Here is a 17,568-nt window from a genome sequence, read left to right as displayed (position 1 = left end):
TTGATTTTTTTTGTTGGACGCTTATTTTGTGAGATATTTGGCCCGGTCCCAGTCAATGGACCACCCTGTATATATCTTGTAACCTGACTTGTTCCACATCATTTCTATAAAATAATCGTGAAAATTATCTACGGGACGTGACATTAGTTTAGTTTGGTTTAGTAAACTAAAAACACTGATATTTTGTATGTTTGTTTATCAATGATCTTGCATTAAAATAAAAAAAAATAAATAAAAAAATAGAGCACTACTACACAGGGCTCTTTTTGTGATTGTGTCATCGCTGACAGACGTAGATCAGTATTATCAGAAAGCTTACTTCTATAAATTACTTCTGCTATTTCAAAAGACTGCAACAGTATTACAACAAGGTAGTCCGCCACTGTAGCTGAGAGGACAGGGCACCGGCTTGTCATACCAGAGGGCATGGATTCGATTCCCGGCTGGGCTGGAGACTTTCTCCACTGAGGGACTGGGTGTTTGTGTCGTCTTCATCATCACGATTCCATCCTCATCGACGCGCAAGTCGCCGAAGTGGCATCACCTCAAAAGACTTGCACCAGGCGATCAGGTCTATCCGACAGGGGCCCTCGTCACACGACATTTCATTTTACAACAAGGTAGGCCAGAATTTGAAACTGCAGTAATAGTGAGAGGTGCCACTGATACCACGTTCAACAACTACGATGTGGGGACAATGGAATAGCAGACTGCACATTGCCATGTAGATGCTGTTGATGTGTTTTATCAAGTACGATTTTTTTAACAGAACATGCATTGTGTTTTCCAGTATCATTTTAACACTTGTCACTATCAGTCAATGCTGTTTGCATATGTGGTTAATGTGAGTTGAAAACTTTGAACAGACTTCACCAAAAACACCATAGAAGCCTGGAAGACCGAAAATAGTGTGTAAACCCAAAATCATTTTGCATGTAAGAGACAGCAATATGGTGACTGAGGTACCCAGGCTAAAACTTTTACTACACAACTTCCGCAGTACGTAAGAAACAAAACCTTTTCAACAGTAGAAAGCAACTGCCAATCCATCAGGCACAAGCAGTTCAAGTGAGCTGTTAAAATGGAGACATTCCATGGCACACACATTCTGCAGATCTAACAAAAAAAAAAAAATGGCTCTGAGCACTATGGGACTTAACTTCTAAGGTCATCAGTTCCCTAGAACTTAGAACTACTTAAACCTAACTAACCTAAGGACATCACACACATCCATGCCCGAGGCAGGATTCGAACCTGCGACCGTAGCGGTCGCGCGGTTCCAGACTGTAGCGCCTAGAACCGCTCGGCCACCCTGCCCGGCAGATCTAACAACGTAAAAGTTTTTTTCATGTGGTTGTAACAAGTGTAAAATATATCGGATTAATGCATTATGAACAAGACACGCAAGGAAAGAAGTAGTCCAAGAGGAAATGGAACATTTCCAAGGGAAACATTACTGAATGTCATGAGTAACTTCATGGACAGCTGGAGGAATTTGTTTATTTCAAAGAACATCTTTGTACATAAGTCAGTTTTTAAAAAATTGGTTAGTTTTTTGTTTCATATTTTATAACCACAAAAATAAAATGTAGTTTTATATGATGCCACAAAAATATCAGCTCTTTCAGCAGTCCGTGAAGACATAAACTTGCATGCAGTGAGCGAGAGAGCATTACATGTGCGACAATGGACTATTTTGTTCCTCAGATAATATAAATACACATCGGAAGTACGTCTACAAAACTAATCTGTGATTTACATTTAAATGCTTGGTGGAGGGTTCATCGCACCACCTTCAGACTATTTCTCTACTGTTCCACACTCAGGAAAAATGTAGGTAAAACGAATAAATAAATATTCCCGTGTGAGCTCTGATTCCTCTTATTTTATCACTATGACCATTTCTCCCTGTGCAGGTGGGCATCAAGAAAATATTTTGCATTTGAAAGAGAAAATTGGTGATTGAAATTCTTTGAAAAGATCTCTCCACAATAAGAATTGCCTTCCATTCAATGACTGCCACCCCAACTGGAGTATCGTACCTGTGACACTTCCCTCCTCCCTTATTTCACGATAACACAAAATGAGCAGCTCTCCTTTGGAATTTACGATGTCCTCTGTCAGTGCTATCTGGTAAGCATCCTGTATCAACCAGCAAGACTCCAGAAGAGGAAAGATAAGCATAGTGCAGGCACTCTCTTCAGCACACCTGTTGCACACGCTAAGTGTTCTGCCAATAAAACACACTCTTTGGTTCACCTTCCCACAATGTTATCTATGTAATTGATCTTCCAGTTTATGTTGTTCATAGCAGTAATTCCTATGTATTTAGTTGAACAGACAGTGTTTAGACTTGCGTGATTTATTGTGTAACCGAAATTTAGCATACTCCTTTTTGTCTGCAAGTGGATAACCTCACATTTTTCATTATTTAGAGTCAACTGCCACTTTTTGCTCCACGCAGGTATCTTGTCTAAATCACTTTGCAATCAGTTGTAACCTTCCGATTTTACTAGATGGTAAACAATAGCATCATCTGCAAACAATCTAGGAGCGTTGCTCAGATTGTCTACTAAATCATTTGTGTAGACTGGGAGCAGCAGAGCACCTGTAACACTTCAGTGAAGAATGTCAGGTTTTACTCTATTATTTTTCATCATTTACTATTAATTGCAACTTTTTTGACATGAAATCACAAATGTAGTTGCACACTGAGACAATAATCCATAGAAACACAATTTGGTTTGAAGTTGATTGTGAGCAATGGTGTGAAAAGCTCTCTGAAAATCTACAGATATACAATTAATTTGAGATCCCCCGTCAATGACACTCATTATTTCACATGAATAAAGAGCTAGATGTGTTCCACAGAAACGATATTTCCTAGATCCCTGCTAGCTGTGTGTGAGCAGATCATTTTCTTCGAGGTAATTCATAACTTTTGACAACAGTTCTAAAATAATACTGTAAATCAGTGTCAGTGATGTGGGCCTGCAGCTTAGCAGATTACTTCAGTTTCCTTTCTTGAGTACTGGTGTGACTTGTGCAATTTTCCAGTCTTGAGGTACAGATCTTTCATTGACCAAGCAGGTGTAAGAATTTTTGTCAAGAATGCAGCTAATATTTCAGCATAGTCTTAAAGGTAGCTAACTGATGTACTATCTGGACCAGAAGACTTGGTTTGGTTAAGCAATTTCAGCTGCTTTGCTTTACCGAAGATATCTAACTGCTAAGTTACTCATGTTGGCAGCTGTTCTTGATTCAAATTCTGAAAAATTTACTTTATCTTTTTTGGTGAAGGAATTTAAAAAATCTGTGATTATCATCATTCTAAGAAAATCTGCAGTGGCACCCTTGATTGTAGTCTGGCTCCTGATCATGTTGTAATGCAGCACCTTATGTCTGTCATTTATACACTATGTGATCAAAAGTATCCGCACCCCCCCAAAAACATACATTTTTCATATTAGGTGTATTGTGCTGCCACCTACTGCTAGGTAATATCAGAGACCTCAGTAGTCATTTGACATCGTGAGAGAGCAGAATGGGGCGCTCCGGAACTCACGGACTTTGAACCTGGTCAGGTTATTGGGTGTCACTTGTGTCATACATATGTACCCAAGATTTTTGCAGTCCTTGACATCCCTAGGTTCACCATTTCCGATGTGACAGTGAATTTGAAACGTGAAGGGACATGTACAGCACAAAAGCATTCAGGCCAACCTCATCCGTTTACTCACAGAGACGTTGACCGTTAAAGAGGGTCATAATGGGTAATAGGCAGACATCTATCTAGACCATCACGAAGGAATTCCAAACTGCATCAGGATCCATTGCAAGTACTATGACAGTTATGAGGGAGGTGAGAAAACTTGGATTTCTTGGTCAAGTGGCTGCTCATAAGCCACGCATTACACCGGGTAAAAGCTAAATGAAGCCACACTCTGTGTAAGAAGTGTAAACATTGGACAATTGAACAGTGGAAAAAACATTGTTTGGAGTAACGAATCATGATACACAATGTGACGACCCGATGGCAGGGAGTGGGTATGGCGAACGCCCGGTGAATGTCATCTGCCATTGTGTGTAGTGCCAACAGTAAAATTTGGAAGCGGTGGTGTTACGGGGTGGTCGTGTTTTTCGTGGTAGGGGCTTGCACCCCTCATTGTTTTGCGTGGTACCATCACAGCACAGGCCTACATTGATGTTTTAAGCACCTTCTCGCTTCCCACTGTTGAAGAGCAATTCGGGGGATGGCGACTGCATCTTTCAACACGATCGAGCAACCTGTTCATAATGCACGGCCTGTGGCTGAGTGGTTACGTGACAATAACATCCCTGTAATGGAGTAGCCTGCACAGAGTCATGACCAGAATCCTACAAATACCTTAGGGATGTTTTGGAATGTTGACATTAATACCTCTCCACAATGCAGCACTTCGTGAAGAATAGGCTGCCATTCCCCATGAAACCTTCCTGCGAGTGGAAGCTGTCATCAAGGCTAAGGGTGGGCCAACACCATACTGAATTCCAGCATTACCGATGGAGAGTTTCACAAACTTTTTAAGTCATTTTCAGCCCGGTGTCCGTAGACTTCTGATCACATAGTGTAGCTGGGGGTTTCACTTGTCTTTTACATACATGAGGTGGACAGAAATATGGAAACACCACAAACACAACACACATTTCCATGCCTAATAAGCTGTAGGAAAACTGTGGGCATTCATAACATATTCCAGTCATATCTGAACGAATAAATCCAGGTCCTGTATGATTTTCCAGAGAATCTTATACCAATCGCCCTGTAAAACAGAGGTAAGTTTAGGTGCTGACAGAGGCAGACAGTGATCACGCACCATTCTTTCCAGAGTAGATATGCGACAATTCATCCTCGTGCTCACAAAACTAGTCCTGGACGATGCAAGCTGTGCGAAGAGGGGTCCTGTCGTCTCAACACAGCATCACAATTAGGAAACAAATACTATACCACGAGATGCACCCGATTAGCCAAAATGGTAAAATAAACCTCGGCAGTCACGCGACCTCGCAGATCACTTGTGAGGCCCATCGAATACTACAATATAGCTGCTCAATTATTAGCAAACCCCAAACACATTTTGCTCTTTGGGACTTAAACTTGAACAGAAATTGTAAACAGTGTGAAAAGACTCACCAAAGCAAATTTCTCCCTTCCTTTGCTGCATATCCCAAGTTTTATGGCTCTGGCATCACGTTTTTTCCTGTTATGGACATTTGCATCACTGATGAGAGATTTTTGAATTCCAGCTTGCCCTGCAATTCCCTGTTTTGAGAGCTCCCTTTACACTGTTTTGTCACTGACGGTGTTCACCAGTGCAACATTCAGTTCCGCGGTGCCTTTTGGAGCTGTCGTCTCCTAATTTTCGTCACAGTCCTACTTGGTGAATTTCTGTTACGTACACTTGACATACGAGGGGCGTTTGAAAAGTTCGTGCAAAGACAACATTTTTGTTCATTCCTCATTACTAGAAGGGCATTCTGTTAGCAAAAAGGTGAATGGCCTTTCAGAGCATGAGGCACAAATTTTAACTATAAAAGATTTTTGTGCCACAAGACGTGTTAAATATAGTCATCAGCTGTTTAGGAAAGCTGATCCAGATGCTGTAGAGACCTTTGTAAACCTTATCAAGGAACAAGAGTGGCAAGATGTTTATAGCGCTGATTAAAACTGTGTGCCCGACCGAGACTCGAACTCGGGACCTTTGCCTTTCGCGGGTAAGTGCTCTACCATCTGAGCTACCGAAGCACGACTCACGCCCGGTACTCACAGCTTTTTTTTAATCTGCCAGGAAGTTTCATATCAGCGCACACTCCGCTGCAGAGTGAAAATCTCATTCTATCTCACCTGTATCATCGCTTCCCTCTATGCTTCAGAGAAGTGTCCCGAGGGTACCAGTTTCAATAAAAGGACTTTCCGTTAATGTCTCATTTGTGTGGCCAATTCCAGTGTGTGTGGCCCTTCACACAGTCAGCCTCCAAGTCTACAATTTGCCACAAATACATCATTTGAATAGTTTCAGCTCAGGATGTGCGAGTTTATGCTTCTTGAGGTGAGCAGCTTTCACAAAGGTCTTATGACACACACCACATTTGTGTTCCTTAATATCAGTGTGTGTCAATGAATGTCTCTTCAGACAGGCAGGTGTACGGAAAGCTTTGTGACACAAATCACATTTGTGTGGCCTCACCGCACAATGCACCAACAAATGTTGCTTGAGATGAATGCGCCTACCAAAGGATTTGCTACACACGTCACACTTGTGTAGCTTCACTTCAGCATGGATTAGCGCGTGGCCCCTCATATCGGAGGCCCTAGCAAACAATCTGCCGCAAACCTCACATTTGTGTGGCTTAATAGGAGAATGTACTACTGTGTGTCGCTTCAGGTTGGAAATCGTACGAAAGGTTTTACTACATACGTCACACTTGTGCGCTTTCACATCCGAATGGATTAGTGCGTGGCTCTTCACGCCGTCAGCTCTAGCAAACGATTTGCCACAAACCTCACATTTGTACGGCTTAATATCAAAGTGTACAGCTGCGTGATGCCTCAGATTGGAACTCGTACGAAAGGATTTGCTACATACACCACATCTGTATGGCTTAACCCCAAAATGGGCTTGTGTGTGATACTTCAGATATGTGGCAGTAAGAAACGATTTGCCACAAACATCACATTTGTGAGGCTTTACTCTTACATCAGAATGAACTGCTCTGTGGATCTTCAACTGGGTAGCTGTACGAAAGTACTTACTACACACAACACATTTGTGTCGCTTTGCGCCGTGCACCTCTTTATGTGCCTTGAGACATACGGCAGTAGCATAGCATTTAGAACACACGTCACATTGGTACGGTTTGAGCTCACAATGCAAATACTTGTGTCGCCTCAAATATTGAGCTCTAGAAAAGAATTTAGAACATATATCACATTTGTGCGGTGTTACTTCAGAATGATTCAGTGCGTGGTACTTTAGATTGGTAGCAGTACCAAATGACTTGCCACAAAGCTCACATTTGTGTGGCTTTACAACACAGTGTACTGCTTCGTGGGTCTTCAGCTGTGTAGCTGTACGAAAGAACTTGCCACAAACATTACACTTGTGTGACTTCACTCCAGAATGGATTAGGGTATGGCCCTTCAGGTGCTGAGCCCTAGTAAACAATCTGCCACAAACATCACATTTATGTGGCCTCATCCCAGAATGAACAAATTTGTGGCACTTTAGGCGTCCAGCTGTGCAGAAGGATTTGCTACAGATCTCACATTTGTATGGCTTCACTCCAGAATGCTCAGTAATATGATATTTCAGATAATTAGCAGTTGAAAATGATTTGCCACATATGTGGCATTTGCGTGACTTGACTCTACAATGTGCTTGTTTGTGGGCCTTGAAATAACTAGGTTTAACAAATGATTTGCCACAGTCGTAACATTTGTAAGGTTTCCCCGCAGAATGCCTTAATCCATTCTCCTGCACCATCAAATGTCTTCTCAGGCTGACACGAGTTCTATACACGTAACCGCAACATCTACAAACATGTGAAGGTGGCTCTGCACCATCAATGTGGATGAATACATGCTTTATGAGCTGGTATTTCGACGAAAACTTCTGCCGACACGAACTGCAGTTGAATACACACCGTTCACCTTGTGGTGATCTGTTCTTATCTGTATTTATGGCACTGTCCTTTTTTGAGATAATCTGTTGGGGTCGAATGCCGCAACTGAGAGTGGGTGTCGAGGTCTCCGGGTCCGTCTCCGGCTTACCGTGTATCAGTTTTTGAAGAACATTTCCTCGTGAAGTGCTGGGGAATTTTTCCATAATCTGGCTGGACCTGAAGCATCAAAAGAAACACTATCAAAATTAAACATGTAGCACATACAAAAATTGAGCTATACATTGTTAACATCACTCACAAAATATTTTGAAACAATATGCAAGTTTCCATTAAAAAAAGATTTATTAACTTCACTGAACTGTAAATATACTGCAAAAAGCTATAATAGTCGTGGCAAGAAAACTGGAGATGTTAACTGTAGTAAAATTCAAACACTAGGTTGTACATTGGGTGCCAACATTGTATATTTATATTTGAAACCACAGACAAAAGCCATTACTCAACGACTAAATAAAAATTACAGCTCACCTCAACCTAAAGGTTGGTTTGAATACTGGAGTGGTTCCTGAGAAAGGATCACATCACATGTGGTAGCCATTCGTTTTCTCCCTAGCTCTGAAATGAACTACAGCCAGCTGTAGGAAGACCGAAATTTCAGTGTGAACTGCACACCATGTTGAGACTTGGAATTTTCCACGTTAGCAAATGACTGCCCAAAATGACGGAATAGTTCAGTGACAGAAAATCTTAGAAATGACTGGGGACTGCACTTCGAATCTTTTCAGTTCGAGCCTGGCACACGCAGAACACCAAGTATAAAACAATATGTAGCAATGGATGATGAGATTCTTCTCCTTTATCTAGTGTCTTTTTCAGACTTACATTTATAGGAAACATCCCAGAATTAATTAATTCACTCATTCATAATATTCCTATGTACTACGAGAGAAAGGAGTCTCTAAGGATATACATTAACAAAGGGAAGGGGCTAATGCAAATGCACACTGTGCTCTGTATTAACAATCTATTGGTGCTTATGTAGGATAATATAATGAAAACGATCAATTCCACTAATTTGAGAAAAAAGGCTGCTGTATTTTAAGTTATAATAAGTGATTGCTCTTTATTTACTGCTGCTTGCTCAATATTTCCAGATTACATTTATACCTTCCACAGCATACCAGTTATCTTTATCCTGTGAGAGTAGAGGTCTGTTTGGAATAGATTCTGTTAATAACACTGTTGAAAGGTGTTTTTATATCTAGATGTGCAAAAATGAACTGGAGCAATAATAAATGATTTTAAAATGGCAAAGCTTCTAGATAATCTAAATTATTTATTTACATTGCAGAGATGCTGAGTCGTAGATAGGCACAAGAAAAAGACTTTGACAATTAAAGCTATCGGCCATTGGCATTCGTCCCCCCCCCCCCCCCGCCCCACACACACACACACACACACACACACACACACACACACACACACACACAAAACTGCTGTCTCAGCCAACTGAAACCACCATAATAATATTGTACATTCCATCTTGGATTTTCCATTGCTTGAAATGATTTATTTACATTTGTTTTAACCCATAGATGCTACTGAGAGGGTTCACTGGTATGTGGAAAGAGTCAAAAAGATACATTCTGTTGATGTGTAATCCAATGAAATGGTTTAACATTATGAAATTGTATTACATGACAGTGCTTATGTTAGTTATAAAATAAGCCAAAATATTAATTTTAAGTTGATAATGACTGGAATTAACAACATATATGAGGTGATGTGGATAATCTTGTTCAGCCATGATACTCCATAGCATTTTTTTCTATTCACATATGGAAAGCTTTCTCAAAATCCAAAAAAAGCGAGACATCCAAGAATTACAATTATGAACAACTTAAATTGGAAGGAACCAGTGCTGTTTTTCTGGAGGAACGCTGGGGGATGCGTACCCCTAAACTTTTTCGTCGACAAAATAATTTTTTTACCATACTGAGGACTTTGAAGAGTGCCAAAGATTTATTTCACGGACGTAAATTTTTTATTTTATTTTTTCATGTTGGTAATTGCAATACGAACGATACCATTGCAGTTTTTGGTGGGAAAAGCGATGTCATTGACTGTTTCAAGCATTTCGAATCTGCGGCAACCGTTCTTGACAACTGAATCGCTGGCAGCCAGTTCGACAAGCATGTACTGCCCTCGCCCACTAATAGTGGGCGACGGTAGTGCTAAACAGGTATGCGTACACTCAAATGCCGAGCTACTGATAGATGTCTCTACAGTCCCGCTACCATGATGATGATGATGATGATGATGATGACGACGTCATGGCTAAAAGCAGACAGGTGGTATCCCATACTTCAGTTGTAACTAATTTTTGCTGCATTATATCCAATGTCGGAGTACCCTCAAACTTTTTTTTATAAAAAGAGCACTGGAAGGAACACACAGAAAATGTTGTGGGAAAGGCTAACCAAAGACTGCATTTTATTGGCAGGACACTTAAAAAATGTAACAGTTATACCAAAAAGACTGTCTACACTACAAATGTCATTCTCTTTTAGAATACTGGTACGCGGTGTGGAATCCTTACCAGATAGGACTGACAGAGTACAAGTGAAATGATACAGGATTTTGGGTGGATGCCATTAAAACAAAGGCATTTCTTGCTGTGGCGGAATCTTATCAGGAAGTTTCAATCACCAACTTTCCCCTCCGAATGCAAAAATATTTTGTTGATGCCAACCTACATAGGGAGAAATGATCATCATAATAATATAAGGGAAATCAGAGCTTGCACGTTGTACAGGATTGAAAAAATAAAGAATTATTGTGAAGGTGGTTCAAGGAACCCTCTGCCAGTGATTTGCATAGTATCCATGTCGATGTAGATGTAGGATTACCTACTGAACTCTCGTCTCTTTACTGTAACTTTTTGCAGTGTAAAAACAGTACTTTTAGATCACGACACTAGACTAAATGTAATTTTACATGCAGATGACCTAACTATGACTACAGAGAATGGAGATGACCTGATCGAAGTCTGTAAGGTGCTGCAGACACCCTCCGATTACAACCTAACATTGTCGGTAGATAAAATGAAAGCGATGGCATTTCAGGGCAGATGACCAGTAACATTTAAAATATTCTTCAATAATAAAATCTTGGAGCAATTAAAACATTTTAAATATCTAGACGCGACATCACTTATAAATATAACCATAACATCAACCAAAAATTAAATAAATTTATTTGCATATGTGGAACCATTGCTATAAGTTTATAGAGTAAAGCCGGGAAAGATACCCAGCTGTAGTTCTACAAAACAATAGCTGTACGAACCCTTACTTATGTTTAGTTGGTTGGTTTGGAGAGTAAAGGGACCAAACACAGGGTCATCTTGCCCTTTTTCCTCACGCAAACAGGTACTGTGTTAAAACCATTCTCAAAAGGAGTCAGGGAAAGTCAAAAGGCATAAAATAACTGGAAACCACAGTGAAAGAGAAAACAAAAGAGGAAAACCAAAAGGGGAAAGTGTGCACTTAAAGGAAAAAATGGTGAAAGGTATTATAATGATATAGCAGATGGCCTCGGCTGGCTGATCCCAAAAATAAAAAGGGATGAGCCGGCCACTCTGGAACATACCAAAATCTCCAGCTGAAAAAGACAAGGCTATAGAAACACAAAAAGGGAAAAGACGAACATCAAGATTCCTGACATGTCTGAATACCTTCTACGAACGAAATTTCACAAGGTCCTATTCCGAATCCCCTTCCACTTTCCCTTATGTCGATCTCGTCCTCACCGAAGGTCAGCTACACACTTCCATCCACATATAACCTACCAACAAACGACAGTACTTACGAACCTTCCTGGCAGATTAAAGCTCTGTACCGGACTGAGACTCAAACTCGGGACCTCTGCCTTTCGCGGGCAAGTGCTCTACCAACTGAGCTACCGAAGCACGACTCACGCCCCATCCTCACAGCTTTACTTCTGCCAGTACCTCGGTCTCCTACCTTCCAAACTTTACAGAAGCTCTCCTGTGAACCTTGCAGAACTAGCACTCCTGAAAGAAACGATATTGCGGAGACATGGCTTAGCCACAGCCTGGGGGATATTTCCAGAATGAGATTTTCACTCTGCAGCGGAGTGTGCGCTGATATGAAACTTCCTGGCAGATTAAAACTGTGTGCCGGACCGAGACTCGAACTCGGGACCTTTGCCTTTCGCAGGCAAGTGCTCTACCAACTGAGCTACCCAAGCACGACTCACGCCCGGTACTCACAGCCTGCCAGGAAGTTTCATAGCAGCGCACACTCTGCTGCAGAGTGAAAATCTCATTCTGGAAACATCCCCCAGGCTGTGGCTAAGCCATGTCTCCGCAATATCCTTTCTTTCAGGAGTGCTAGTTCTGCAAGTTTCGCAAGAGAGCTTCTGTAAAGTTTGGAAGGTAGGAGACGAGATACTGGCAGAAGTAAAGCTGTGAGTACCGGGAGTGAGTCGTGCTTTGGTAGCTCAGATGGTAGAGCACTTGCCCGCGAAAGGCAAAGGTCCCGAGTTCGAGTCTCGGTCGGGCACACAGTTTTAATCTGCCAGGAAGTTTCATATCAGTGCACACTCCGCTGCAGAGTGAAAATCTCATTCTTTGCAGAAGTTCTCCTGCTAACCTTGCAGGACTTGCACTCTTCAAAGAAAGGATATTACAGAGACATGGCTTAGCCACAGCCTGGGGGACGTTTCCAGAATGAGATTTTCACTCTGCAGCGGAGTGTGCACTGATATGAAACTTCCTGGCAGACTAAAACTGTGTGCCGGACCGAGACTCGAACTCGGGACCTTTGCCTTGCAGACTCTTTACAACAATACACCACCATTCTCACCTCAGCCTTAACTGCACTGCACACGATCACCCCAGCAGCCTAGTTATGAAGCATAATTCCTGGGCCATCACATCCAATCCTGGTACTGCTGATCCCTCCAAAAAACAACTTCGAAACACACCACTGGTCACTCACAATTATCCTGGTCTTGAATGTATCAATCAGCTACTTCGACAAGGCCACGACTTCCTCAAATCGTGCCCTGAAATGAGATCCCATTCCATCGGAAATTTTGCCCACCACACCTAGAATAGCTTTCTGTTGCACTCCCAATGTCCACAATATTCTTGTCAGACCCTATGCTCCTTCGACAACCATCTCCCAATCCTATGGCTCCTACCCCTGTGAATGTCCCTGCTGCAAGTACTGCCCTATCCGCTCTCCTACCATCACCTATGCCAACCCTGCAATTGGCAATACATATTATGTAAATACTGTTCAGCCTAACTACCACCAAATTATCAGAGGGTATACACTGGCAACACACAATACCCTGTTGCAGAGCATGCTCTCCATGACGATCATGATCAGTGCCTGTTTCATCACATGCGCCATCTGGATTCTTCCTCCAGACACCAGTTTCTCAGAACTCTGCAGGTGAGAACTAGCACTACAACATGTCTTTGGTTCTCACCATCCACCTGGCCTTAATTTACATTAATTTCTTGCATCTCAAAATTTCTTCATAGTAACTACTCTTTGCTTCATTCGATTTCAGTTTTCAACATCTTTCATTGTCTTACCTGTTTATTTTTCACCAACCCACCCCCACCTATGTTACGTACAATGCACTTAGCTTTTCACTCTTATTAGCTCATGCTTGATGTTCAAGCAGTAATCTCTGCCTACATATTACGTTGTCTCCCATCTTTAAGCTCTCAGGTTTTCAAATCTCACCCGATGCAATCCCCAACAATCAGTCTTTCCTTCTCATCCCGTGCAGTAAGTCTCCCCAAAATCTACCCCTTTACCCAGATCTCTCCAGTCCTTTTCCTTCACCCCTCTTCCTTCCCCTTCAACCCTTCTACCTAAAGGCACCACTGGCTCTGAAAGCTTGCCGATTACAACCATCTTATGTGTTTGCTCTGCTGCCCCTTGGTAAGTAAATTTTGTATCTATACAGTTAAATTATTTTGTCTATAATTGATTGTTTTTGTTTCTAGAGTAACTAGGTATTATAAAATACAGTAAAAGCACATTTTACACATTTCAGGGTAAAATGCAGGAAAGTGTAAAATACAGGAGAGCACAGGAAGTACAATAAGTGAGAATGAATAAATTACTGTTACTGTCACTCTCTTTATACCATTCAAAATACAAAATTGAAGTAATTTAAAGTTTGCCTATTTAAAAAAACTGAAATAATTGTTTTTGTTTCTTTTTAATAGCAATTAGCTCTACTTGTCTCTCCACAGTAGGCCTGTGCAAAGTATCAAACTCATCACCACCACCTGACGTACTACCAATGTACTGCCTCAAAATGTTCCGATCACATCCAATGGTAAATACAACACGGAAGCAATAGTCTTTCATCAAAGCAAATTAAAAAGATATTAACACAATATTGATTAAAACACTAAAGTTGGCCATCTTCGTGAATAGAAAACAACAGGCATGAGACCTACAGCTTATTGCTGACAAAGACATCACTCGGCTCAGATGACGACGTGGGGGAGAAAGAGGGCTGAAATTGTCCTTACGTTAAGGGGCAACTTGGAGACGAATGTTTACATGTGACATTAGGTCGTACCAACATAAGACTGTGTGTCTAGTACGGATTAGGTAATTCACGTGGAAGTAACAACGATTCATGAAGGCCTATCATAGAGACAGCCATCATAAAAAGTGGTGTTTATTTGTATAAATAGCTGTGAAATTAAATTAAAGGTGCTTTAATACAAATCAGTGAGCAGAAGGAAGGTTGCTACTACATTCACTATTATCAGATCACGATAAGGCAGTGTCTTGGCATACTCTAATACAGGTGTCCCGTGACCCAACATGCTTACAATGAAACTCTTGCTTACCACGCTAACGTCATGCTAAATGATTAATAACTTTGCATCTACAGTGTTTCCTACTTTGTTCCAAGGCTGACTTTGAATAGGAACACGATGAACTTCTAGTATAAATATGTACGAAAAATCAATGTTAAATGTCATAATAACATCAAAGAAAATTTAAAATGTGGGAAATGTTATAATGAAGAATCGTTAATGATGGGAAAGCATCGTATCAAGAGAGTACAACCTCTGTTGGGACCCTCACAAATGAATGTAAAAAGCGGGAATATAAAAAGTGAGTTCTACTATAGCTGTCGAAGTTTTGGGATAGGTGGAATCACAATGGAAACGGTATGTACATATATGTCATTAAGTAAGGTTTGAATTCCTGGGCACATCTCAGCTGGCTCCAAGGTCATATTGCCGTACTGGCACCAATACAGCTGCACACACTTGGATGCCGGGCCACACTTGTGCTCCATGCTTGGCATTTGTTCCATCCCCCTCTGATTAGTGTCCTCCCCCCCCCCCCCCCCTCTTTTCTACAGTACAGACGGTTGCCCTGAGATGATTTGCACACAGCAACTGAAAAGATGGCTGACCACTTCACTGTTCAATAGTGAACACAGATTGCTGCACTTTATGAAGTGTGGAAATCCGTCTTCCTCCTGCAGAGATGGTGGTGTGTTGTGAATTGAGGGAATTCCACAATTTGTCCAGACACAGTAAAGAACTGTTACAGAAAAGTAATGACTACTGTTGTTGTTGTGGTCTTCAGTCCTGAGACTGGTTTATTGCACCTCTCCATGCTACTCTATCCTGTGCAAGCTTCTTCATCTCCCAGTACCTACTGCAACCTACATCCGTCTGAATCTGCCAAGTGTATTCATCTCTCGGTCGCCCCCTACGATTTTTACCCTCCACGCTGCCCTCTAATACTAAATTGGTGATCCCTCGATGCCTCAGAACATGTCCTACCAACCGATCCCTTCTTCTGGTCAAGTTGTGCCACAAACTCCTCTTCTCCCCAATTCTGTTCGATACCTCCACATTAGTTACGTGATGTACCCATCTAATCTTCAGCATTCTTCTGTAGCACCACATTTCGAAAGCTTCTATTCTCTTCTTGTCCAAACTATTTACCGTCCATGTTTCACTTCCATACATGGCTACACTCCATACAAATACTTTCAGAAATGACTTCCTGACACTTAAATCTATACTCGATGTTAACAAATTTCTCTTCTTCAGAAACGCTTTCCTTGCCATTGCCAGTCTACATTTTATATCCTCTCTACTTCGAACATCATCAGTTATTTTGCTCCCCAAATAGCAAAACTCCTTTACTACTTTAAGTGTCTCATTTCCTAATCTAATACTCTCAACATCACCTGACTTAATTCGATTACATTCCATTATCCTCGTTTTGCTTTTGTTGATGTTCATCTAATATCCTCCCTTCAAGACACCATCCATTCCGTTCAACTACTCTTCCAAGTCCTGTGCTGTCTCTGACAGAATTACAATGTCATTGGCAAACCTCAAAGTTTTTATTTCTTCTCCATGGATTTTAATACCTACTCCGAATTTTTCTTTTGTTTCCTTTACTGCTTACTCAACATACAGACTGAATAACATCGGGGAGAGGCTACAACCCTGTCTTACTCCCTTCCCAACCACTGCTTCCCTTTCATGTCCCTCGACTCTTATAACTGCCATCTGGTTTCTGTACAAATTGTAAATAGCCTTTCACTCCCTGTATTTTACCCCTGCCACCTTCAGAATTTGGAAGAGAGTATTCCAGTCAACATTGTCAAAAGCTTTCTCTAAGTCTACAAATGCTAGAAACGTAGGTTTGCCTTTCCTTAATCTTTCTTCTAAGAGAAGTCGTAAGGTCAGTATTGCCTCACGTGTTCCAGTATTTCTACGGAATCCAAACTGATCTTCCCCGAGGTCGGCATCTACTAGTTTTTCCATTCGTCTGTAAAGAATTCGTGTTAGTATTTTGCAGCTGTGGCTTATTAAACTGATTGTTCAGTAATTCTCACATCTGTCAACTCCTGCTTTCTTCTTTGGGATTGGAATTATTATATTCTTCTTATTTATTATATTCTTCTTATGACTACTGGCTCGGACAAAGATACGAGAAAAACTGGCCATCCATCCATGTCTTGATCTGGCGATTAAGTGCCGACTCTGTGGGAAATATTTCCACGCAGATATTTGAAATCGACAAGCTGGGCAGCACGTGAAGGACGACTCAGGAGGTATGTGGTACATCAGATCTCGATTAAAGAACTGAATTATCAAACGTGGAAGCATTATCACGTCTGACAGGTGACACTAAGTCTGCGATCGCAGATGGAGTACAGTGTGCCGATGCAAAGATTGGCCTTCAATTGCTTATTAACATCCTCTGCAGCAACAAAGCCATACTCAATGAAGGAGGTTTTATCAAATGACGCAACTGTAATTACTGGGCAGAACAGGATCCCAGTTGTACAGTGGAGGAAATGCAGTCTCGCCCAAAAGTGAGCGTGTGGTTTGGAATGACTGCCACAAATGTTATTGGACCACTTATCCTGTGAAACACAATGAACAGGAATGCTACCTGCATATTGTCAAAAATTTTGTTTGGCCCACATTATCTGCACAGGATAACATTGAAGACGCAACTTTTATGCAAGATGATACACCATCTCACTTTACAAATGTGTACTAGGCTGATAAGTTTCCAGGAAATTGGCCAGAAAGATGTGGACCTCACAAGTGGCAGACAAGAAGTCCAGACTTACATCATGTGACTCCTTTTTACATGGCTGGGTAAAATGTGAGGTGTACCTGATGAAACCTCACCCATTGGAAAAATCTGAAACATGGATTCCGGATGTTATCAGCAATATCCCACGTTACTTGCTCCACAAGACTGTGGATTACATACGTGGGTGTCAGAGACTATTAGTCGATGCCACAAGGCATCTACACTGAATTTTAAGGTGCGCATCCACTTTCTT

The 17,568-nt window shown here is 41.3% G+C and overlaps 1 protein-coding gene across 1 annotated transcript in view; it reads right to left on the bottom strand.

Annotated features, from left to right (window-relative positions):
• Window positions 1-1,474: 1,474 nt before the first annotated feature.
• Window positions 1,475-17,568, bottom strand: part of LOC126108554 (zinc finger protein 493-like) — a 127,827-nt gene continuing 111,733 nt past the window's right edge. The window contains exon 9 of the mRNA XM_049913840.1: window positions 1,475-7,878. Coding sequence (XP_049769797.1) covers window positions 6,042-7,878 — 1,837 coding nt within the window. The 3' untranslated portion in view covers window positions 1,475-6,041. The remainder of the gene's footprint in view (window positions 7,879-17,568) is intronic.

This window comes from Schistocerca cancellata, chromosome 11, assembly GCF_023864275.1.
Source record: "Schistocerca cancellata isolate TAMUIC-IGC-003103 chromosome 11, iqSchCanc2.1, whole genome shotgun sequence".
Lineage (NCBI taxonomy): Eukaryota > Metazoa > Arthropoda > Insecta > Orthoptera > Acrididae > Schistocerca > Schistocerca cancellata.
Note: the sequence above shows the minus strand (reverse complement) of the source record. Positions and strands in the feature narration are given on the sequence as shown.